Raw genomic sequence first — 26,254 nt, forward strand, 5'->3', positions numbered from 1 at the left:
TATACTGATCTATACTTGTGTATATTTACATAGCTATAAGTCTACAAGGATATACATTAAAATATTAACTCTGGTTATCTATGGGTGATAGGTGTTGTAGTGCTTTTTAGGGGTTTTTTTAGCTTTCATATTTTGCAATTTTCCTGGGAAGATTATTTCTTCAAAATAATGATTTAAAAAAAAAAAGATGGCCTGTCCCTCATACATCTTCATTCTGAATATTTAAAGCTGTTAAATACTACACCAAGGAATACATAATTTTGATACTCGACCAAATTTTTTGTATTCTAGCAGTATGTCAGCATTACCTAATAGCTCAAGAAGATGGCAGTACAAAGAAAAGCCACAGCTTTTTGCTTGTTTGCCTTATCCAAGGCAGGATGAAAAGAATGAATTAGATCACACTATGGGGTACCTGTGATTTGCAAACACCTTGGTGACAGTTCACTGGCACCTGTCATTCGTATTTCAATAAAGCAGGGAGGAACCCAGAGCCTTGCCCAAGGTCATACAAAAAAGCATGTGCCAGACCCCAGGCTGTGAGAGATCTAACGACTAGACTGCATAGCGACAATGTGGGCGTGTTTATGAAACCCAAAAGCTAAATTCTTAACAGAGTCATTTCAGGAGTCCGGCCGGAGGAAGGAGGAAATTACAACACACAGCTGATGACAGGAAAACAAACCAGTACCTGGGCGCACCAGGGTTAATCTAGATGTTTTAATCGTATTGGCTTTCCTTACTTCTAAAATATAAAACTGTAGATCACGTATGATACGACATTTAATTTCGTATAAGGACGATTGACATTTGCACGCAAATTATACTGAAAGCATTTTGAAACACGGCAAAACCTAAGCAGTTACTTGCGGTTCCAACGTTGACTGAGTCCAGTGTTGATCACTAACTACCCGGCTCAATTCCCACAATTACGATGTGGGACATTAAATACCCCTAACAATCCTACACCATGTCCCTCCGAATTTCCGAGGGAAACCCGGCTACAGACAGTGGCGAGCGAAACAAGCAGCTCTTTTCCCTAGGGCCTCAATTTATAAAGCATAGCCGAGATAATGACCCCACCGTTCCCTATACATTTCCTGCCCAGCCATGTTATTAAATCCCTTTAAACGTCATTCTCAAGCTTTAAAACACACCCAGGCACACGCCCTGCAGCCTTCAACGGAATTCGACATTTTGGGGCAGCACCACTGTTAAGGATAGCCTTTTCCGAATTTACTGCAAACCGCGGTCTCCAGTCTCTCGCCTCATTTGTGATTTTGTCTGAAATCGGAGGCGGGGCGGATGGGTTCCGACAAACAGACCAGGCTCTGAAACCCTGAGTAATTGCATCTCGCTGCGGGGAGCTGTCGGCGGCAGCAGCAGCGATTGTAATCTTTTCTCTCCGCCCCGTTTCCTTTTCCATTTCATGCTTGCCTTTTTTTTTTTTTTTTTTTTTTTTCCCTCTCCAGTAACATCAAACCAAAGACGGAAAAAGGATAAACGAATGCCCCCAGGTCGACGCCGACTGAGGGTCGCGGTTCTGACTCGGGGACCCGCCCGCCGCGGGAAACTCAGGAACGCGGTCGGGGGAGGCTTCGCGGCCGGCCGGTCCCGCCCCGGGTCGCGGAGGGCTGGGCCCGGCCGGCGGCGGCCTCGAGTCGCAGCCCGGGGCCCGCCCGGCCCGCCCAGGCCCAGCGCGGCCTGCCGAGCCGCGGCGTCGAGTGGGCCGCAGGCTGGGCCGGAAAGGCCTGAGGCGGCCGGCGGGGAGGGCCGGGGGCCGGGGCAGGACTCGGCGCGGCTCACCTGCTGGTACCGGCTGCCGCAGGCCGGCTCCACCGCCGCCAGCGCCGCCAACGCCAACGCCATGGCGCAGCCGGCCGCAGGGAAGGAGGGCGGGCGGGCGAGCGAGCGCGAGGGACGCGGCGCCGCGGCCTGGGAGCGCTGGGAGCCGCGGGGGACGCGCCTCGGTGGGTCTCGATGGCCGCCGCCGCTGCCAGGCGAGCCGCTCTCCTCGGGCTGTGAGCGCCGCCGCCGCGGAGGCTCCTACACGGCCCCTGGGGAGGAGGCGGGCACGCCGACGACGCCGCTGCGCCGCCGCCCCGCCCCCGACTCGCACCGCCCGCCCGGCCGCCGCCCTCGCCCCGCGCCGCCGCCGCCGCCGCCGGGGTGGGGCCCGCGCCGCCCCTCCTCCCGCGCCCCCGAGGCCGAGGCGTCGGACTCCGTTCCGCGAGTGACGAGCTCCCCACAGGCCACCGCACAGAGGGCGACGCTGGCCACGCGCTTCTGGTCCCAAGCCCTGAGCTTGCCCTCCGTGTTCTCATCTAAACCTCGTCACACACCCTGACACTGCGGCCCCGGCCCCACTGGCGAGGTCGTTGAGAAGGCGGCTGCCGGTCCTGACAGCAGAGGTCTCATCCCTGGTGCCTGGCTGCAGTCTCGGTTCTCATCCACTCCTTTCTCATCTTCCTGAGAGATCAGGGGTCAGTCAACGACAGGGCAGAGGCCAAATGCGGTCCAGTGACCGTGCACAGTATATGAAATTCACATTTCAGGGTTCATAAATTGCTTTATTGGAACACAGCTGCTCCCGTTTCTTTAGTATGGCCCGCAAACTCTAAATCACTGGCTGTCTTAGCCCTTTACAGAAAAAAATTTGCTGACCCTAAATCCTCGAGAACTCCTTACATCTCAAAGCCTATGTAAGGTGGTTAATAATAGCAGCCTCAGTTTTATGCAGTCCTTGACTATTTTAACAGCCTCATCTGTGGGTACAGACACGATAGTTCCTGAACCAAAGCTCCCTGAGAAGGTGACATGAAAGGCCGAACTTCAAAGATTTAGCCATTGCTAAGAGCTTTCCAGGTAGCAGGAACCTGTGCAAAGGCGTTGAGGGAAGAGCTTGCGTCTGGAAGAATTGAAAGCAGGCAGGCTTAACTGCCAAATAGGAGATAATTATCAATGTTTCACAATGCCTCAAGATGTTAAATATTTTACCCAAGAAGATAGAGCTAGCAAGGGGTAATGCTGGTATGTAGGCCCATTAGGCCAGCTTTCTTTTTTTTTTTTAATGTTGGAATTTTGATTATAAGAGTAATAAACATGAAAATCTCAAGATAGGTAAAGTCTTCTTTGTAGAATTGACCCAAAATTCTAAGACATTTGGTAGGACCCTTGCACCTTTATATAGGTGACAGTAAGGACTTAATCTTTACTTGCATACTTTATGTGTGGCTTAAATTCTCAGGCACTCCATCAGTAATTTCCAACATTTGTTCGAAAATTTTATCAAACACATTTCCCTAGACATTTTATGAAATGGAATGGAATGAAGCAATGCAACCGAAATATAATACTGTCCAGAAGCCATGTGACTTCATAATATACAACTTCACTTAGCTTGATAACTTCATCCATTCCCCTTAAAGTCAGGATCAAGGGAAAAAGAATCAGTCAACAAGAGTTCAAATTCACATAAGCATCAACCACAATAGTGTAAATTTCCCACTAAAACTGGAAAAATATAGAAATTTTTTCATTTAAATTTTTATAAATTTTCTGATGCATATGAATTTTCAAGTTAATTAGACTGCTATGACCTTATTTTTTAGAAAATTCATTCTATGGGCTCAAGAAAATATTTAAAATTGTATTTTCTTTTAAGCACTGCTGTTTTTTTAAAGGTCTCATTTCTAAAATAAAGTTGGTTAAACTGTCCAGTTTTCCTAGGATAGTATGTTATTTAGTTTACCCTACTTATTCAGTCAGGAATGTCTATTGATTCACCTAGAAAGGGGGTACAAGAGAACATTTTTAAAAGAACAATCATTTTGGAAGTTTTATTCAACAGATGCTCTAAATTAACTACATTCAGAAAATATCTTTAAACAAAAGAAAACTGCCACTTTAACTAGCATCTCTCACACACAAACTACCAAAGATGTGTTCATGTTCCGTTAACTATGAAGCAAAATCATTAAAATATTACAGCTCTAAACACAGAAGACTAGAAATCAAATAATATGCATGCACGTAAGCCCATTAGGCCAGCTTTCTTAACCATTATCATGCAACTAAATTATAAACTTTGTGGAGATGAGAGTATTTGTCTTTTAAATATTTTGATATCTCCCATAGCATCCAGCACAGCATAGCTATCGAGCAGGCATTTGAGATCTGCTGTTTCCTTCTATCACACCCAGCCATCTGGACTTGTTTCTACCCACATGTCCAACATAGGAAAAAACTTAATCTTGGAAGCTTGTTGCAATTCCCATTTCTTCTTGATTGCCTTTCCAAGTTGGTAGGCTAGGGTTGGCATTAATATGATTATTGTTTTAGCTTCTAATTTTCAAGTTTAGTTCACTACATATTTTAAAGCATAGCTGTGCTTTGAACCTACCCTGAGGTTTCTATATATAGGAGCCAACTGTAGTCAACAAACATTCTAGGTATTCGTCTTCCTCACTTTGAGTTCTCGACCAGTATCCAAACTCCTACATGTCTGTCCCTATTTCCAAGCGCTAGCTTCACATATTTACCCTCTGGGAGAGTGAACAAACCCAGCAACATGCTAATATGGGAGTCTCAAAGTGGTAGGTTCCTTCCTGTGTCCCTCAGTCGTTTTTAATCCAGAAAAACAACCTTTAAATGTAATAAGGTACAGTGAATCCTTCCAAACATAATGTCCTACCTTATGGTCTTACATAAGGGGAAAAAAGTCTAATTTGAAAATTTTTTAGATCTCATCAATGGAAAGCAGAAAGCCAGACTTCTTTGCCCAGAATTTCTAAACTTACACGTAAGAAGGAATAAAAAAGATTTCTGTGCTTCCACATATGGCTATTGGCGCAACAGCTGCCATCTTTGTGCGTGTCTGCAGCACGGCGGCTTTTATGGAAAAGAAGTTGCTACTCTTCCCATTTTTCTTTCCTAAATTACTTTCTCCCTCAATAGCTGTACATCCCCTGCATGTGACATAAATATTTATCATAATATAAACACAGGGCTTTCTCACAGGAATATTTGCTCTCGAAACAAAAAAAAGGTGATCTCCAGCTTCCAATCTCTCTTTCCTCTTCCTTTTCTGATATCTTGAACCAAAATGTTTTGTGTTAACAGAAAAGACTTGGTCTTCTCTTTCTCTGAGTTCCCCAAAGCCTTTAATAAGTAAATTGGGATAATTTATGTTGATTCAATGGATGGGTAAATTGGGGAATTGAGAAATTGAGTCACCGCTGTATAAGGTCTCCAGTTGGCAAGCAAATTGTACAGGGAAGGGGAAAACTCTGAATTTCTGACTCATGGATCCATGGCTGCTGCAAGCCAAGCAGACAGAGAAGATAATCCAAGGCCATAAAAATTGCACTCTGGCTTCATCTCAAGATGTTGTCAAGAGAGTTTCCACAGAGAAAGTTATTAATTTAAGATTGCTGCACTTAGAAACTTATTTCCCCACAGAATAACAGTAATACTTTCCATGTGCAATACTTTTTATGTGAATTGCTGACTCTGAATCATCCATCCTGAGAGAGAAGAGAAATATCATGGACAAGCAAGAGCACAGCTCACGTCTGTTTCCCGTTCCCCCCGCAATTTAGATAAAAATCTCCTACAGGATAGATGTGGTCTTTTCTCTTTCACGTCCACCGGAGGCCTATCCTAAGCAGTGCCGAGCTCAGTGAGTAACCAAGAAGGGTTTGTTCAATTCAAAACAAAGCTTCGTTGGTCTAAAGTCTCATTTCAGGTCTTAAATGTCTCCAGCTAATCTTTATAGGGCTCCAACTGAAACATGTAGTTGGTGACAGATTTTAGGTCAGGGGAGAGTCTTCCTCAACAACAACAAAAAAAAAAGTAAACACAATTCTTAACTCTCAGGTCATACAAAAACAACTGTGGGCTGGATTTGGCCTCCAGGCAGCAGTTCGCCAACCCCTAGCTTCATAGCAGGACAAAAAAAGTTTATATGTTAAGAGCTTGAGTAGGAAGTTTAAACCCCAGAGTAATGCAAAGGGCCTAATGCAGAGGAAAGGGAGAGAGGAGGGTGGGAATCTATAAAACATCTTAAAATATAAATAGCTTGTGAAAAAAGTAAGTCAGAGGAAAAGGATTTGTCAAGCAGGAATCCAACATGAGACTCCTGACTCCTTGGTTTACCTTCTTGACACTGGGACACAAGTGATTCATTTATTCAACAAATATTAATTTAGCACCAATATGGGCAAGCACTGTGGCTTTCTGCCCAAAACCTGAAACTATGAAAGAATAGTTTCTCATTTATTTTCCAAAATGAAATTCGGAAATGCTAAGGGTGGTTATTTACTTATTTTAGTTAACATATCATAAGTTTTGGTGTATTATGTCTTTATTTTCATTCATCTCAAAGTATTTTCTAATTCCCCTTGTGATTTCTTGGACTCATTGGTTATTTAACAGTGTGTGGTTTAATTTCCACATGTCTGTTCATTTCCCAAATTTCCTTCTGTTATTGATTGCTAATTTCATTCCATTGTGGTTGGAGAACATACTTTGCATTGTTTCAATTCTTTTAAATTTATTGAGGTTTGCTTTATCCCCTAGCATATGGTCTGTCCTTTAGAATGTTCCATGTCCACTGGAGAAGAAAATATATTCTGCTGTTGTTGGGTGGAGTGTTCTACAGGTATCTATTAGACCTGGTTGGCTTATAGTGTAGCTCCAGCCTTCTATTTCCTTGTTGATCTTCTGTCTAGTTGTTATAGCCATTATTAAAAGTGGTTTGTTGAACCCTCCAACCACTACTGTTGAATTGTCTATTTATCCCTTGAATTATGTCAGTTTTGCTTTATATGTTTTAGTGCTTTATTATTAGGTACAGATATGTTTATAGTATTTACTTATTTTATTCACTGTCTTGATCCAAAAAGGATTTAAGTGGTTACAGTATAGCAAGAAATCATAGATTAGAAGTAGATGAGAGGGGCTGGCCCGGTCGTGTAGTGGTTGAGTTTGTGCATTCTGCTTCAGCAGCCCAGGGTTCACAGCTTTGGATCCCAGGCACAGACCCACCCACCGCTCATCAAACCATGTGGCAGCATTCCACATACAAAAAGTAGAGGAAGATTGGCACAGACGTTAGCTCAGTGACGATTTTCCTCAAGCAAAAAGAGGAAGATTGGCAACAGATGTTAGCTCAGGGCCAATCTTCCTCACCAAAATAAAGAAGAAGTAGATGAGAAACAAAAAGCAAAACAAGAGTAGTAATGTGAAATAGACTTTGCCTTCGTATTTACTGTTGTCTCCATCTGAACAGAGCCTGACACACAGTAAGCCCTTTAGGATTGAAATACCATCAGGAATGAGGCTAAATTATACACATTACAAGTGCACCATAAATTTGGCATCCAATTAAAGTGGAGACCTGATTGGTGATACAACTGATAGTGAACCTGAGCTAAACAAAACAAAAGAAGATACCAAGACCAACAGAGAATTTCTTCCAAGAGTCCTCACTAACATTTAATTGTATAGATGCTAAACTGATCCCTCTGGCCCAAAGAGAATGTACGCTGTAAGTTTTGGGAATCCCCCCTACCAGGAGTGATGCAATGGCTGGTGCATGTTTTCACTGCCACATTTGATTGTACAAATTGTGCACTGCTCCATTCCAGGGATAGCCATCCCACTGTTGTCTATGCAAATGACACCCCCCCACCCCCCCACCCTGCATTTGGGCAATACACAACCTTTGCAACCATAGGAAGTGACCCCATAAAATCTTTGAGCAATCTCTCCTCTGACAAAGAGCTCACAATATATTTAGGGGTGTTGTGGGTAGTGAAGGAATGAGTAACAGCAAAGTGTCCACAAGGAAATTAAGTGTCTGATCTTCATTTTCAGACACAATGTACCAACCAATTGCATTAACTCAGGGCCTTAAAAACAGGAACAAAGGGAGTAGGGAAAGTGTTTAATTCTCCAACTCTCAGGCTGATTCGTGAGGTAAGAAAAGGGTTTCTCACGCTTCCCAGGCTGGGAGTTTTCTTACTGTGTTTAGGGAGTATCATAAGAAACATGTGTACACAAGGGAAATACTAAAGCTAGGAGCTCTGCATTGCCTGTGGTGTGTCAGGGGAGAAACAATATGCGCTAATTATGACACAAAAGGGAAGCCACCCACAGGGGGCCCCACTGGAAGAATGATGTTGCCTTAAACTCAGCAGCAGCTTGTGGGCATGCATGCTGGTTCCTACAGGTCTTCGGGGAACTCTGCCTGGGTGACTTAGAGCAGACCTCAGACAAAGTACAAGAGAGGATCTCTAGTTCTAAATATGATTACGAGGGGCCAGCCTGGCGGCACAGTGGTTATGTTAGCACCTTCTGCTTTGGTGACCTAGGGTTTGCCGGTTGGGATCCCTGGTGCGGACCTACACACGGCTTGTCAACCCATGCTGTGGAAGGCGTCCCACATAAAACAGAGGAAGATGGGCACGGATGTTAGCTCAAGGCCAGTCTTCCTCAGTAAAAAGAGGACGACTGGAGGCAGATGTTAGCTCAGGGCTAATCTTCCTCAAAAAAATAAATAAATAAATACTATTACGCAAAGACAAAGAAATAATACCTTAGTTTTTAAGCAGTGTTGAAATCCTGGCCAAATTATTCAGGAACTCCTTTCTAAAGTTATTCCTGTGTGGGGTTCTCCCTCATCACAATGTTTTCAGTAACTAAAGCCCAAAGATGGGGAAAGACAAGTCTCCTTCTATGCCAATTCCTTCCCTGGAGTCAGCAGGGCGATAATAAGGTAGTGGGATGAGGTGGGATGCACCCTGGGAACACAGCCTTTCCAGAGTTGATGGTGACCAAACAGGTCCCAAAACCACAGATTTCAATTTTAAATGGTATAACTGGCCACCCCCTTGGTGCCTGAAGGGAAGCTGTGTTCTTGGCTCTTGACACACCAAACAAACATCCTCTTGCCCTGTCTTGTCTTTACCTGTTAAGCCACTGTCACTCCCTAAGCAAACACGGTCAGTATGCTTAGTCTACAGGTCATCCAGAACACCAGCTTAAATTCCCACTGATGTTTTCCACGTTAAAAAGTTTTAAGGCACGTTTTTTATTGTTCACTTCCCTAACAAAGGTGCCTCTGATACAACGGCCCCGAGAACACTACTTTAATAACTCACATGTGTTAAGTACTTACTTTATGCTGGGGACTGTATATATTATTATCTCACAATAAACACATGAGATAAAGTCTATTCTATCTCTATTCTGTGGATGAGGGAACAAGTTGCATGGAGGTTAATTATCTTGACTCTGTGTGTGTGTCATAGAGGATTAGGGCTAAAAGGGCTTTAGAAATCATTTGGTTTGATCCTTCACTTTACAGATGAGGAAACAGCTCAGAGGTTAAGTCACGTGCCCGTGATCACACAGCCAGGAAGTGGCAGAGCTGATACCTAACACAAGGTTCCCTCCATCCTTGAACCATACAGTCTACCACTTTGGCTTAACACACATTACCCTGGCCTCCTGTTCTCCATGAATCTGTGGCCTAGCCTTTTATGATTTGAGGATTTGTGCCATCCCCAAGTGTGCCATCATCCTGCAGTCAAATAATAACTCAGAAAAAAAGTTGAGGCCATCATGCTGTCTCTGCATCAGATTGATGAAGTCAAACTTTGTGACTCAGAACACACACAAGCTCTTCAGCCCTTAACAACTTTCCCCACAGGAAACCCGCCAGGTGCTTGGTTACCTTTTGAGTTCTTCACGCGTGGCGGAGAACACATCTAAAAATAGATCTGCCCCCAGCTCTCCCAGAAGAGGCTTGTAGCCTAGAAATGTCACTCCCTGTTCCCTTCCAAAACACAGACATCACTGCCCAGGGCATAGCCCTGTCTTCCCAACCTAGCAGCTGCCTAAGGATAAGCTTTCCTCCCACCCGGAGACCAGACTTCCTTCTTGGGGAAGGGAGAGAAGTGTCTCTTGCCAGCAGGAAAGGCCTTTCAGATGAACTTTGGCAAAAACCGCTCTTCTAAAGCAGATCGACTTCAAGGAAAAGGGTGTGGGTCTCTGGGCTAGTCTTTTACGTCCTGAAGATCAACTAAAGGGGACAGTGTATGTAAAAGTACTTTGCAAACTGCAAATACCAGGAACGGTCACGTGCCTCTACGCGTGTTCCCTGCATCTTCAAAATCGCAGTGAGCGGAAGGGATGACTCTCTAGTGATACTTCTGGTGACACAGACTTTCCAGCCGCTGAGACTCAGAGTTTTCTTGGCCTGGGCTTTCCGCGGGTACGTCCTTGTGTGCTGAGATGAGATTAGCATCACTGTAGAAAGCAGTTCTGAGGCTGGGTAAAAGGGGTGCAGTGCTAGAATGAGTCAGAATGAGTTTCAATCAGCCAAGAGAATGGAGGAGACAGGGAGAGAGCCTTGTTCAGCCGTGGGAGGACATCCCAACTGAGTCTCTGCCACCGTGTTAACCTGGAGTTGGGCTTAATACAGACGTTTGCTAGGTTCTTGCCAGGGGCAAGCAATGCTTGAGCTCAGTGGAATACCTTGTCATGTGAGAAGTGTTTTCAGTTCTTTTAATTTATCCATGGCATTCATTCATTCAGTAAATAGATATTTAATTCTTACTCCGTGGGTAGCTTTCTCTGCTTAAAAAAAAACTCCTCCGTTCTCTGCCTACATACAAAGCCTACACACAAGGGGTATAGTTTGAAGGCAAACAGGTTTTGTTTAAATACAAAAAGTGAAAATGTGCCTATTTCCATTGCCTCCACTCCCTACCACTCTCCTGGCCCCCCACCATAAACCAGAGGTCTATTTGGGGATATTTTCTGTTCCTGGGAACCATTATGCTTCTGGAAAGCACTATTTTCAAAATGCCATCATATTCTTTCTTATAATATTTTTTACCGTATTATTGCAGTATTTGTTGGGCACTCTTGAGCATAGCTCCATGAGAGATTCTGATGGTATATAAAAGCAGTAACAGCATGAACACATATCCATTAAGAAAAGCAAGAAGTGTAAGACGTGGCGCCTGGGCTTTAGGTCCTTATCATGGGATGCACAAAGGCAGCGGGAATGCATGTGACTCATGCTCCCTATCCCGTGCCCAGGACAGGCTGCAGGAAGCCGTCACAACACTCCCACTGAGGTCACATGCAGCTAAAAATTCTTCTCCACACAGAGCTCTGAGTAGTCATGCCAGTTGTCTGGAGTTGACAGTAAAATACAATCCATCCACCTCCAATTTCCATCCATTTATTTTTGATCGAGTTCAACAGAAGTTCAGAAAGGAAGAAATGATCATAGGAGCTGGAATGATTGGGAAAGATGCCACAGGGGAGGGTAATTTTGGCTTTATCCCGAAGGATTGATCAAATTTGGGTAGAGTAGGTAAACAGAGGAGAGGAGAGAGAAAGAATATTTGCTACAGTGAAGTTTCTTGCATTTTTTTTTAATGTAGTCAAATCTATGTCTCTTTTTTTTTGTAGTGACTTCTGGCTTTAATTTAGGAAGATCTTCCTCACCCCTAAGATCATGAAAACATTCACCTATATTTTCTTCTAGTACTTTTACGGTTTTCTTTTTTACATGAACATATTTCATCAAATTTGGTTTATTTTGGGGTAAGGAATATGGTAGGAGTCTAGCTTTTTTTTTTAATGGCTAGCTAGATCTCATACCATTTGTTGAATAATTTAAAAAGTTTCCTTTAGGGGCTGGTCCAGTGGTGCAGCAGTTAAGTTCTCATGTTCCACTTCAGCAGCCTGGGGTTCGCTGGTTCGGATCCCAGATGCAAACATATGCACTGCTTGTCAAGCCATGCTGTGGCAGGCATCCCACATATAAAACAGAGGAAGATGGGCACGGATGTTAGCTCAGGGCCAGTCTTCCTCAGCAAAAAAGAGGAGGATTGGTGGCAGATGTTAGCTCAGGGCTAATCTTCCTCAAAAAAAAAAAATCTCCTTTGCAGATTAGTCGTTACCTGAGGGGAAGAGGGTGGAAAGATGGAGAAAGGGGTAAAGGGGCACAAAAGTATGGTGACAGATAAAAACTAGACTATTGGAGGTGAGCAAGTTGGCAGTCTATACGGAAACTGATATATAATAACATACACCTGAAATTACACAATGTTATAAACCAACATGACCTCAGTAAAATAATTTAAAAAAATTAATTAAAAAAATAATAAAATAAAGTCTCCTTTCTCATCTACAAAATCTTCTTTGGACGTGTGCTTATTTCTGGATCCCTGATTGTTTTTTCACTCATCTATTCATGTTTGTTGTGAGTCCTGTTTTTTAGAAAACTCAATTTGCAAATCCTCAACATACAAATTAGATAAACCAAGGAGATAGGAGTCATCAGAAGGCAGATAGCAAGCTGCCCTACCGGTCCCTGAAATGATTCCGTTTTTCAAAAGCTTCAGTGTATACATATCTTTATGTAACAGCTTTATTGACATATAACTCTCATACCATACAATTCATCCATTTAAAATATTCAGTGGTTTTCAGTAATTTACAGTGTGCCACAATCAATTTTAGAACATTTTCATCACCCCCAAAAGAAACCCTGTATCCATGAGCAGTCACTCCCCATTTCCTCCCAACCTCCTCAGCCCCAGGTAACCACTAATCTGCTTTTTGTCAGTATAGATGCCTGTTCTGGACATTTCATATACACGGAATCACACAACATGTGGCCTTTTGTGTCTGGCTTCTTTCACTTAGCACAGTGTCTTCAAAGTTTATCCATATTTTAGCATGTGTCTGCACTTAATTTCTTTTTTTAAATTGAGATAAGATTCACATAACATGAAATTAACTATTTAAAAGTGTGCAATTCAGTGGCATTTAGTACCTTCATTATGTTGTGCAACCATCACCTCTATCTGGTTCCAAAACATTTTCATCACCCCAAAAGGAAGCTGTGCTCTCATTAAACTGTCACTCCCCATTCCCTGCCCCCTGCCCCCTGCTCCCCAGCTCCTGGCAACCATTAATCAACTTTCTGTCTCTATAGATTTGCCTATTCTGGACATTTCATATAAATAGAATCACACAATATGTAACCATTTGTGTCTGGCTTCTTTCTGTTAGCATAATGTTTTCAAGGTTCATCTATATTATAGCATATGTATCCATACTTCACTTCTCTTTATTGTTGAATATTCCATGGTATGGCTATACCACACTTTGTTTGTCCACTCATCAGTTGATGGACATTTTGGTCATTTCCGCTTTTTGGCTATTACGAATAATGCTGCTATGAACGTTCGTGTACAAGTTTTTGTGTGAACTATATATACACTTCTTTTAAAAGGAGCATTATCTTTTGCATAAACTCATACAGTTCTTTGCAATACCAGTCCTCTGAGCCATCTTTTCAGGATGATTAAAAAGTTTATTTCCTCATAGCCTTGTTTCTTTAAAGCCAAATGTAATTTCATTTGTGGAGGCCTCAATCCTGTCAGTCTATGGTAATTTGAACCGCCGTGAAGTAGATTAAGAAATTAATTAAGAAAACCGCAATCTGGTGAAGGACATGACTAGGTGGTGCTCAAAAGGATCCAGTGATGAAGACGGAGGCAGTGCTGAAGCACAACACGCAAAATCACTCACATTAGACTGTTTAAGTTCTCTTCTTTGTGAGAATAGGATCCAGGTAATTTCATTCAATTATTTATGCACTAAAGGATCAATTTTTAAACTAATTTAAACATTTAATAGGTTTTGCCTATTAATCCTGCCATTAACAGGATTGCCACAGACAAGGTTCAATGAAAGAAATAGAAGGAGTAAGACAAAGACAGACTGAGTTTTTTAACAGACCCAACTTCCCCCAGTTCTTGAGGACAAGGACTGCATCTTTGTTTCTGGCAGGCATATCATAAATATACTGTATTTGTTAAAAACAAAAAAAAAATGAACGAAGGTGTGTCCAGAATCACATTTCTAGCCTTTGCCCGACCCACCCACTCCAGCCTGTTGTTTACACTCCCCAGAGATCCCAGCCTCACCCAGTGCTAAGGGACAGATCATGATTTATCAAGGCAGGGTCACTGAAAGATTGTCTTTAGCATTCTGGGGAAGGGAGAGGGTAGCATCACCAGTAGAAAAATCAAAACACCTTGTTTGGTCATGCCCTTGATCTGCCCATTTTGAAAGGAGAGCAATTTCTCCATACTTTGGCATTCGTACTGAGAAACAAAAACAAACAAGAAAGAGTTTAAATACTAAATCAAATTGACTATAAGCCTCTAACCCCCCGCCCAGGGCTCCCTGACCCCTCAGTGTCATCTAATTGCAGCTCTGGGAGACCCAGAACAAGCAGACCGTTCAATGCTGCTATTTTAAGCACCGAGTCCGGGTGTCCGAAGCTGGCAGCAGACTTTGTGCAAGAAGCACCTTCATGGCCCAGACAGCCACGTACTCCACCAGGATTGTTGAAGACCAACCTCAGGGAAGTCCAAGGAGCCCCTTTTGGGAAAAGGCCTCTTTGCCCCTCGTTAGTTAAACCTTGGCAGACATGCCAGGCCAGAAGTGACATGGTCTAACTGTAAGCACCTGAAAAACCCCACCGTGCTCCGAGAGACTCAGCCCCGACCTGATGCAGCAGCTGGGGTATCACTGGCTGGCTCCTGCCTATCACTTGATAATCAGTTCAGATGTCACTTCCTCAAAGGGGGCTACCCCGGCACCTCACAAAGACCTTGAGACCCTGAAGATGAAACTGCACAGCGCCCTAGTTCTGTCTCTTTAGCCCCAGAAGCTCACTAAGGCTGAGGGGTGACAGGGCCACCATCTGAAAGGGTGGTGTAATGGTCCTTTGGATTAGTTTTCACTCCATTTTTCTCTGGTGTTAGCCCCTATTCTGATGAAATGATTGTGACTTTCACCCTGTCCCAGGGCACACAGAGCTGTGACTTGTATTTCCCAGTGTTCACTGCTAATTTCATGCACCAGCAGGTTTCGTGTTCTCTCACGTTTCCATTAAACCTTGTTCCCCCCTGGGATGTTGGAACATTGTGGGGAGCACATTGTGATGTGCCAGCACGCTGGGGGTTGTGGGGAGGACGGAACAAACCTGGGGAGAACTTGTCCCTTGGTGCCACCCACCCACGGGAAGCTTGCTCTCCAGACTCCCCACCCACACACCCCGGGCAGCCATGGCTCAACCAACCACAGCTAAGCCAGGAAATGGCCTCTGGGTTCTTCTCAACAGCACTCCGGGCAGCCACCACCAATTGAACTTAACTGGCACTACTTGGCAGTCCTGCTTGATTTATTACTATAATTGAAAAAGAAAAAATAAGTCTGTCCCCCAAACTGGATTCAGTTACACTGTTGCTCAGATTCTGTTCCCTGTCCATATAGTACTGTTTTGTGAATTTTCCCTAAACCAAAAGTCTATAAGGTGAGAGGACCCTTGTTCTTTTAAGAAGGAAGGAAATCTCTCTGGAAACATATTTTGTTAGTTTTTTTGGTGAGGAAGAGTGTCACTGAGCTAACATCTGTGCCAATCTTCCTCTATTTTATGTGGGATGCTGCCACAGCGTGGCTTGATGAGCAGCGCTAGGTCTGTACTCGGGATCCAAGCTTGCAAACCCTGGGCCACTGAAGGGGAGCACATGTGATCTTAACCACTAGGCTGCCAGCCCAGGCCCTGAAAACATGTTTTAAAAATAAGTTTTAATGTGGTTTTAAGCATGGAGAAGTACAGAGAAGAAATCATTAAATGGCCCACGTTCTCATTGCCCAGATCCTCCTGTTTATATAAATAACAATAACATTAGAATAGTAATCCACGTACAAGGTTTGAAATTTTAAACATGAAAGTATAAGTTTATAAAGCATAAATTTATAAAGTATAAAATAACTTCTGTTCCTGCTCTTCCTAATGGTAACAACTATTATTTATTGATAGTTTTTTTATCCATCCTTCCAGAAAAAGCATATGTATGTATGTATACATTCTTTTTTAAATTTATCAAAAAAAGGGAGCTGGATCATGCTCTATGTTACATCCCACATGTTGTTTTTTTCTTACTAAATAATACATCTTGGCATTCGTTCCTGATCCACTTCATTCATTTTGAAAATGCCTTATTTTATTCAGTAAATATAATGGATATATTTACTAGAGCAGCTGAGTCCACTGAACCAGCCATGCCTCCTGTCATCAAGGTGCCTTGAGAGTAGGACCATCTCAACATATGTATATATGTATATTTTTTTAATTCTCCAGGGAAAAGATCTTTGCTTTGTCCAATTCTAATTCTTCTAGCAAACTGGGGTGAACAGTTCAGGTAAAATTGAAACTAGCCTCATTGAACCACTTGTTAACTATGTGTCCCACGCATGTCACCTAACCATTCTAAGTCTATAACATGGAGATAATGATGACTACCCCATAGGGTTGTTGGGATGGTTAGTTGGGACAATTTATGTCTACAGGAAAACATATGGTATGCTCCCACCTGTATATTTAAACACATATCTGATCTGCAAAGAGAGATGTCTGGAAAGATTTTTACCAAAATGTTAATCTTGGTTTTCTCTGGGGATGGGATTTCTGGAGACCTTTTTTTCTTAGTTTTTTTCCATACTGCTTGAGTTTGTTTGTTTGTTTTGGAGATTTAAAAATTTTTTACAATGATTAGGAATGATTTTTACAAAAAAACATAAAGCCATTTTCAAAATGAGACAATGCATATAAAGAAATCCACACACAGTAAGTGCTCAATCAATGGGAGATGTTATTACTGTGAAAAGCTATCATAAAATGATGGCTCGTTCAATTGCAGAAAATCACCATTTAACTATATTTAACATTATGGACTTTGGAATCAGACAGTCTTGGTTTTAAACCCCAGTCCCACATCTTTTTTTTCTCCTCTCAGTCTTTTTAGATGATACAACTTGAGCAAAACACTCCACACTTACAGCCTTGGCTCCTCTATCTGTGAAATAAAGTGCTTTTTCCCTCCATCCAACCACCCAAATCCCACACAACCTTCAGAGATTTTAGTGTTTCCAGCTGCCTTGAACACGTGGAATTCCTGGAGTATTGCAACCTTGTCACTCGTTAGGGCGCTGGATACAATAACAGAATCTAGTCGTGGCCAACACAGCTGATGCCCTGCACCATATCTGTCCTTCCCTTTCTCTTTACCAACAGAACTTGGCTTTTTATGCAGGTCAGCAATGCACCCAATTAAAAATACCTCCCAGCCTTCCTTGCAGTTCGGGGGGGCCTTGTGTCCCAGTTTGACCAGTGAGATATAAAGCAGTATTCTCATTTATTACAAGGGGCTTCCAAGAAAATTGTTGTATCCCTGACCAGAAGGGAGATTTTTGGCTGACATATGCTCTTGGCCCTTACCTCTTCCCCCTGCATCTGTCTTAAGCAAGAAAATGATGCTTAGAGGGGCAGTAGCCATCTTTGCAACTATGAGTATAAGAGACACCCACTAAGAATGACAAAGCAGGAAAGCAGAAGAAACCAGGTTCTTATGACTTCATGGAGATGCTGTACAACTCCTGAACCACATACTCTAGACTTTATATTACATGAGGAAAATAAACCTTAGTAGGTTACACCACTGTTGTCAGGATGCAGTCACATGCAGCCGATGCAGTCCTGAGTGAATACACTACTGTGCAGGGTTCCTGTGAGGACTCAGATAAGATAATGTATGTCAAGCACATAGCCCAGTGCCTGGAACACAGGCATAACTTAATAAATATTTGTTGATGAGTTCCAATTTTCTTCCTAGTGAGAGGGAATTAGGAACTGAAAATCTGTAACAGAGCATGGACTGTAACAACGTTAGAAACTTTATTTATTCATTCATTGTAAAGTTCTTAGAATCATGCCCAGCACACAAGCACTTTATAAATATCTGATAAATAAATATAATCCTAACACATGTTTACTGAAGGCCTACAATGTGCCAGGCGCTCCTCTAGATGCTTGGGAATACAGTAGTAAAGAAGACAGGGTTCCTGCTCTTACAGTACTTTCATTTTAGAAAGAGCAGGAGGAGATGGACAAAAAGGAAATAAATGAATAAACGAGAAATTGTCATGAAAATTAAAGAGGATGGTGTGATAGAGACCCCAGAACTCCTTAGACTGAGTATACAGGGAAGGCCTCTTGGAGGCAATGACACTGAAGGTAAGACCTGATCCCTAAGAAGGAGCCAACTCTGCAAAGGTCTGGGGGAGAAACCTTGCAGGCAGAGGAGACTCGCCAAAGGCCCTAACGTTGCTGTGAGTTTGGTGTTATGGAGGACGAGTCTTCCTGAAATCACCCAACCTTTGCAACTACAGAGAGGAAAGCATACACAGGGCAAATCCACATTTTATGTGGTCTGAAACTTATACAATTTGGGGCACCCTCTTTAAGAAAAAGAAAACAAAAGTACTGGGGCCAGCCCCATGGCCAAGTGGTTAAGTTTGCATGCTCTGCGTTGGCAGCCCAGGGGTTCACCAGTTTGGATCCTTGGCACTGACCTAGTACTGGTCATCAAGCCAGGCTGAGGCAGCGTCCCACATAGAAGAACTAGAATCACTTACAACTAGGATGTACAACTATGTACTGGGGCTTTGGGGAGGAAAAAAAAAGAGGAAGATTAGCAACAGATGTTAGCTCAGGGCCAATCTTAAAACAAAAACAGTACAAATACAAAATGGGGCTTTGGAAGGGGCCTTTGTGAGTGAGAAACTCTGAAACTTAAGCTTCATGAACTTCACGGAAAATCTATTTCTGCTTAGACCTGAGGTGATAGAAGTAGATTTGAAGTACAAATTATTCAGACTCTTTTGGAAGTCAGAAACACATTTGAGTTAGATGGAGTGAAAAAAGTTGACATTTATGATAAGGATCCAGGATATCTCACAGGACCCAAGGATGGGACTTTAACTGGGGCAAATATGTATTGCAACCAGAAACTCAAACCCCAGCAGGACTCTCCGTGTTTCAGCTCTTCTTCTCTAAACCTACACATGTGCTTCGTTCTTATCTTTTGCTTTGCAGATCAGCTCCATCTGCTTTTCTGACCCACAGAGCAGAACACCATGGCCACCCATGGTACAGGTTCCATGTTAGAGCTCCAATCATCAGTTCCTGGTCCAACTTCCCAGGGAAGCACTCTGATTGATAGACTTGAGTCAGGTCTCCATCCTTGGGTCAAAAAACAGCACCATGACAACTGGGAGGCCACTCAACCCTGAGATCAAGACAAAGGCAGTAGTGACCTGAAAAAGAGGAATCATTGTGAGCCAGGGAGCAAACCCAAGAGGAGCGTGCCTCCTCTGTTTGTCTCTGACAGTAGAGCAGCCCTGTCCAATAGAAATATAATGCAAGGCACAAATGGAAACCACATACATCATTTAAAATTTTCTAACAGACACTTTAAGAAGTATAAATAAACAAATGAAGTTAATTTTAATATTTTATTTAACCCAACATATTCAAAATATTATTACTTTAAGACGTACCCAATACAAAAATATTTTACGTTCTTCTTTACATACTGAGCCTTTGAAATCCAGCGTGCGTTTTACACTTCCGGCACATCTCAGTTGGGACTAGCCACATGTGGCTAGTGGCTATCATAGTGGACCATGCAGGTCAGACTTCTTGGCTGAGATCTGGTTGATGCTGCTCCGCATGTCCATTGCAGCTGGCCCAAGTCTGCAGTGATCAAACACAATGGTCTCTTGCTTGATGCAGTGGTCATTATTGTGTGTCTGTTCTTGGGCTCAGATAAATGTGCAGGATCCATCATTACTGGCTTTCAGAGTGCACACAGCACCAGTACATTTACTGCCAAACTGCAATTACAGAGTTCTTTCTTTGATGGATTCAGAGTTAATGTCTTTGTACTTCCTTTATTCCAGAAATGAAATTAAAGCCACTCACACACACACACACACAAAAGGCCCACAGAAACCTGCCGTTCCATCAGCAAATCGTTCAGCCTCGGTAGGAAGGTCATTAGACTGGTTTTATATAGAGCCCATAAAGCATCGGGAAAACAGATAAATGTCAAAATCCTGGCTGCTCAGCTGCACTTCAGCTCAGCCTCCCAAAGGTAATAAATGCCTCTCTCCAAAGTGTGTCTGCTTTCTCTTCAATTTGCTGCAGCCAGGTAAATAAGTTCTACAAGGCATATTCCTTTTTCAGTACGTATACATTTTCCCTCGAGTTTTAGCCAACATAGATGTATACAGGTCATATCTGCTCCATTCTCACTTTGAAAGGCTGGTTTCTATTCTGGCTATAGAATTTTCAGATGAGTTTAGTTGAAAAGACCAGATGAGACTGGTTTAGAAGTCTCTTATTTTTCTGTCTGGAGGCAATTTGTAATGGCCGTCTAATAATTTGATAGCCACTGCCCATCAAGCTCTTATTATGTGCTAGTCAACATGCTAAGCACTTACAGACATGACATTTAATTTTTGCAACAACGCCATAGGTAAGTACTATTATTAACACTCCTATCTTACAGAAGAGGAAACTGAGGTTTGAGAAAGATTAAGTGACTTGCCCGAGGTCACGCCATTACTAGGCAATAAAACCAAGATTTGAAACCAAGTTGCCTGACTCCAAAGCTTTAGTTGCTGAGGTCTGCACAACAATTTGGGACAATTTCTGAAATAGAGGGCCATTAAGTGTCCCTTCCAGGGGCCGGCACTTTTACCAGAGGGCTTCTTGGGGCAGAGTGTCTAAGAGGGGACCATCGGAATGAGGTCTCCAGTGGGCAGGTCTGGAAGGCGGCAAAATGGAGCTCCTCTCATAGGGGAGAAATAAGGACAGATGTGCACACCCCTGGGGAGGAGGCAGTTGACAATCTTGGCAAAGAAGGGCTGGATCCCAGTGTGCCACCATCGTAAAGGAGCTCTGACCTTACTCAGCAGCCTCGAACAAGCCACCTGGCTTTCAGTAATGTAAAGATAATGGCTCTGCCAGGCCTCCCTGAGGGCCTATTTGGATTAACTAGTTAATGGTTATATACTAGTTTGAACAGGCAAAGAGCCCAATAAAATCTCTACCCAGGTCTTTTTAGTACAGCACTGAGCCCCTGTTGATGATAAATGTTAAAGGGAGATCAAGCCCTCTTCAGTTTTATTGCCTTAATTGGGCCATTTGGCAGTACTAGGCCAGACAAGAAAATAATAGCATGCCCACACAAAGAGCCAACTTGACTGTGAGAGACAACACCAGTAATGTCCTTAGAACCTGAATTTAATGTTAGTAACCTCAGGTGGGAGGCAGGCATTGGATAAACATTTGTTGAATGATGAAATGCAAGAATTTGATGTTTACTCAAGCACCTACTATGTGTCAAACAGTGGATTACAAATGTCAGGCTTTAAAAAGCCATCTATCCGATGTCAACCTTCTGCCTGGAGATGAGGAATGTTACCACATCACTCTGAATGTGGATTTCTCCACCAGTGAGCGCACAGCCAGCAGTAAAGCGAACGACCAAACTATCGAACAATCCTGCTGGAGAGCAAACTATCAGTTTCTCCTAGCAAAGAGCAACTGAAAATCCGACAGTAGCTTTTTTGGTAGGATGGCCCTGAAAGACAGAAATCTTCATTTGCCAAACACAGCGTAAATAACAGAATTTTCAGGAGCTATTTTTTTCTTCAGGAGCTATTTTGATAACAAACATAAATGGAAAAATATGCAGACCATGTTCATCCTTTAAGGCCCACATCTACTCAGATTTCCACAAGGCAAGAGGAAGGAAATTCCCAGTTAGAACTGAAAGTCCATAACTGCCCCTTCCCCCCCCAACTCTGAACTGTGTGGAAAAATGTGAAATGTACAAGTTTTCATAGAAATAACCAGAAATTGTCCAACTGGCTTCAAAAATGGCTAGACCCTGTTCATTATTTAACACTTACTCCATGTGAGATAAACACAAGAAAAGCCATTGCCGAGCTACAGTATTTTCCCAAGCTATAATTTATTCATTCATTCTTTTATTTATTCAAATAAAATAAATTGAGGGATTACTGTACACCAGGCACTGTTCTAGCATCAGGAAGCAGGAACAAAACAGAGACTACCTGGGCCGGCCCCGTGGCCGAGTGGTTAAGTTTGCGCACTCTGCTTCAACAGCCTGGGGTTTCTCCGGTTTGAATCCTGGCTGCAGACACAGCACTGCTCGTCAGGCCACGCTGGGGCAGCATCCCACATGCCACAACTAGAAGGACCCACAACTAAAAAAACACAACTATGTACCGGGGGGCTTTGGGGAGAAAAAAGAAAAAAAAGATCTTTAAAGACAAAACAAAAACAAAAACAGAGATTACCTGTCCTCCTAGAAGTCACATTTTAGCAACTGCTTTCAGTTCCCCAATAGAACCCTTCAGTTTGTAGTTTAACAAAATGAAATAGCTTTTCGGGCTAGTACTCGGATCTTCTTGTGTTGATTCATTCTTTCAGCAAATATTTACTGAGCAACTACTGGGCTTCTCTGGAGCAATACAAATGAGTATGAAGATGGGGACTATGCTTTCACAAAGCTCACTGTCTAGACAGAAATATAAAGCACTTATAGAAAAAACAAGGGGCCGGCCTGGTGGCGTAGTGGTTGGGTTCGTGCGCTCTGCTTCTGCGGCCTGGAGTTTGCAGGTTCAGATCCTGAATGCAGACCTACACACTGCTTGTCAAGCCATGCTGCAGTGGCATTCCACATATTAAAAAGAAAAAAAAAAAGAGGAAGATTGGCATAGATGTTAGCTCAGGGCCAATCTTCTTCACAAAAAAAAAAGAAAGAAAAAGAAAAACCAATACTACAAGGCATTAAATGCCATGAGCAAAGCAGATAGAATGCTGTGAAAATTCAGAGAAGAAAACTCAGCTTTACAGAGGAGGTAACTGGGTGGTGTATGAATTAGGATTTAAAGGATGAGTATGATTCACAGGTGTAAAATGAGAGGAGGGCGGGGCATACCAGGATGAAGGATGGTCTGTAACTGATCAAAAGTAACATCTTATTTTCTAATATACATGTTGGTAAAACAAAGCTATAAAAGCTGCTATGGACTGACCGTGTCTCCCCCAAATTCATATGCTGAAGCAAGCTTGAATCCCCAGTGAGATGGTATTTGGTGGTAGGGGCTTTGGGAAGTAATTAGGTCATGAGGGTGGAGCCCTGGCGATGGGATTAGTGCCCTTATAAGAAGAGTCTGAGAGACACATCTCTCTCTGCCATGTGAGGACACATAAGAAGGTAAACCAAGAAGAGGGCTTTTAGAGGAAGCTGACCATGCCACCACCCTCATCTCGGACTTGCAGCCTCCAGAACTGTGAGAAATAAATGCTTGTTGTGTAAGCCTCCCCGTCTGTGGCATTTGTTATAGCAGCCTGAACTAAGACAAGAGCCAAGACTTCAGCCTTGCTTTAAAACTTCTTTGTCCAAATGAAGTTTTAGAGCAGATATTGCCCTCAATTTAACTGAACATTCAAGGTCAACCTACAATGAAGAGTCAAAAGAGTGGAAAATCGGTTTCACCTCACAGGCGCACTGAGGAACAGGCTGCTAGAAGTGTTGCAATTCTGAGGCTTTATTAAAGTTTTGGTAGGAAATGGCCCATGATCGATTAGTGATGTCTGCCACAGGCACAGGATGCAGATGTGGGGTTGATTTATTTGCCATCCCTGGGTTCCAGTCAAATATCTGAATTGCCCAGTGAAGATTGCTCTGTCATAGAGGTTTTTAAACTGTCTTAGCAGCAGAACCCTTTGTTCAAATGAAATCTTACTCAACATTCCTAAATTTTAAAGAATGAGCTATCCTCATTGAAACAGGAAAGTGAAGGGGCCTGCCTGGTGGTGTAGTGGTTAAGTTCGTGGGCTTTACTTCAGCAGCCCAGGTTTGTGGGCCTAGATCCCAGGCAGGGATCCACACAGCACTAATCAAGCTATGCTGTGGTGACGTCTCACATACAAAACAGAGGAACATTGGCACAGATGTTAGCTCAGGGACAATCTTCCTCACCAAAAAAAGAAAAAAGAAAAGAAAAAGAAACAGGAAAGTGAGAAGTCTAGAGTCCCACCTACTCACCCTCTTCCTTACTCATCATATTGGTACCCAGAGCACAGCCTGAAAAGTCAATGCTTTATGACACTGCTGTTTTCCACATTACAAGAAAAACAGCAGTTAATAATTTGTTCATATTAAATTCCCCTAGAGGGATGATAATCACCATTTTACAGATGCAGAAACTGAGGTCCAAAGAGGTTAAGTGATAAGCCCCAGGCTCATGACAGATGGTCAGTGATGAAGTCAGGAGCTAGAAGCCAGGCCTCCTCCCTCCTTCTTGGGCTGGGGCGTCCCATGTCTCTAGCTCTGCAGCCCCATCTGAGCTTGTCATGGGCTGAACAGCAGGGACTTCCAAAGAAGAGAGCTAGGCTGAGTTGAAATAAACGCAAGGACAAAAAGCGGGTAGCCCTGCCCCTCTGTCTGAAGTTCTGCCTCACTCTGCCTTCACCAACATATCACTTCCACAAGCCCCTTTGTCAGTGACACCTTGAGGCCTGCATCCTGAGCAGATTGTGGCTCCAGCAGACTCAAGTTTCCTCACTTCCTGCAACTTGCAGAAGGTGCGGCAACCTGAGCATGCCCCCGCCTCCTCTTTCATCAGCTGGTACTTCTCAGGAGAGCCTGTCATCTCTGCCGGGGCTAGAGCCTGGGGTGGAGCTGCAAAGGGCCGATACAGGGCGGTCACAGTGAGTCCCCACGTAAGGCGTTCTACAAATTACAAAGCACTTTTATTGTCACCAAGCCCACCACGCACATCATCACTACCCTCCCTTCTAGCCTGGACCCCTGTGGCAGCCTCTTCTCCCCGCTCTTCTCCCCTCATCTACTCTGGCCTCACCACAATCCCTTCCATTTTGCACACTGCAGGCAGAGATCTTTTAATAATGCAAATATGATCGGGTCACTCTTCTGCTTAAAACCCTTCAACAGCTTCCCATTGTTCACAGTACCCAGCGGGAAGAGCAGTTACTTGTGAGAAAGTATGTGTGTGTGTGTGTGCATGTGTGCACATACACTCTCGCAAAGGAGGGTGGTTTATGATATTTACACTGCAACATGACATTAGTATAGGCTCCATTTGATACACAGCAGGGTATATTTATTTATTCATGTGTATTTATTTAGGTCCTGCCTCATTCCACAAAGGAATTGGAGTGGCTGGGTATATAATGTTTCCTGGGCAGGCAAAGACAGGAAGCTTTCTCAGCTATGTTTTAGGAACTTCAATCCTGTGGTATGAACCAACTACAGTGTAAAATAATAATAAATTGCACTTTATTGTCCTAAAAACACTGAAAGGAAACTAAGGGATGAGATGCCTGCAGTGGTTCTCCGTCACAGCATTGCAGGATGATTTCTGGATCACCGAAAAGGCATTCCGAGGCACATTAGGAGAAACTGAGTCATTACCTAAGACATGCGTGTTAATATCATCTTGGCAGTGGCCCCCAAGTCCCTAAGCCAAGGGGCCTTCTTCCAACCATGTCCTTACAATTTAGAAAAGAGCCCTTTCTGATAGTGTTTCCTTGGTGGCCCAAGATTTTTTTTATTTAAAAAATTGTACGTATTTTAAATTAGGCAACATACAACATTTCAAAATTCCAGAGGTACAAGAGTGCCTATAATAAAGGTTCCTTCCCACCTGTCTTTCAGCCACGCTGTTGCCCTTTCTGGAAGCAATCACTGTTACTAGTTTCTAGAATAGTCTATGCATACATAAGCCTGCATGTTCACAGTTCTTTTTTTTTTTAAGATTGGCACCTGAGCTAACATCTGTTGCCAATCTTCTTTTTTATTCTTTTCCCCAAAGCCACCCCAGCACATAGTTGTATATTTCTAGTTGTGACTGCCCCTGGTTGTGCTATGTGGGACACCACCTCAGCATGGCCTGATGAGTGGTGCTAGGTCTGCGCCCAGGATCCAAACCGGTGAAACCCTGGGCCACTGACTCAGAGTGCACAAACTTAACCACTCGGCCATGGGGCCAGCCCCGGCAGCTCTTATTTTCATTCCAAGAGCAGGATTCTACTTAAATGTCCCATGCCTGGTTTTTTTCCCCACCTTGGCTTCTCACTCAACAATTCATCTTGAGGCCCAGCCTTCAGTACATGGGACTGTTATAAACTGTGATAGACCTGTGTGTTTGGGATTCTTCATGGGCATGAGGGATTTGGTTCCAG

The 26,254-nt window shown here is 43.2% G+C and overlaps 2 protein-coding genes across 3 annotated transcripts in view; both read right to left on the bottom strand.

Annotated features, from left to right (window-relative positions):
* Positions 1 to 2,166, bottom strand: part of NDFIP1 (Nedd4 family interacting protein 1) — a 46,150-nt gene extending 43,984 nt beyond the window's left edge. Inside the window, exon 1 of the mRNA XM_070570528.1 lies at positions 1,807 to 2,166. Coding sequence (XP_070426629.1) covers positions 1,807 to 1,869 — 63 coding nt within the window. The 5' untranslated portion in view covers positions 1,870 to 2,166. The remainder of the gene's footprint in view (positions 1 to 1,806) is intronic.
* A 15,663-nt stretch (positions 2,167 to 17,829) lies between these two features.
* Positions 17,830 to 26,254, bottom strand: part of LOC103564292 (microtubule-associated protein homolog maph-1.1-like) — a 42,591-nt gene continuing 34,166 nt past the window's right edge. Inside the window, exons 7-8 of one of the 2 annotated variants that reach the window (XR_011525514.1) lie at positions 22,093 to 22,274; positions 17,830 to 19,263 (exon numbers count right to left, since the gene is read on the bottom strand). The gene's annotated coding sequence lies outside the window, so the exon portion shown is untranslated. Of the gene's footprint in view, positions 19,264 to 19,447; positions 22,275 to 26,254 lie in introns of those variants that run through there. The other variant, XM_070570531.1, reaches the window with a different exon arrangement.

The sequence above is a fragment of the Equus przewalskii genome, chromosome 13, assembly GCF_037783145.1.
Source record: "Equus przewalskii isolate Varuska chromosome 13, EquPr2, whole genome shotgun sequence".
Lineage (NCBI taxonomy): Eukaryota > Metazoa > Chordata > Mammalia > Perissodactyla > Equidae > Equus > Equus przewalskii.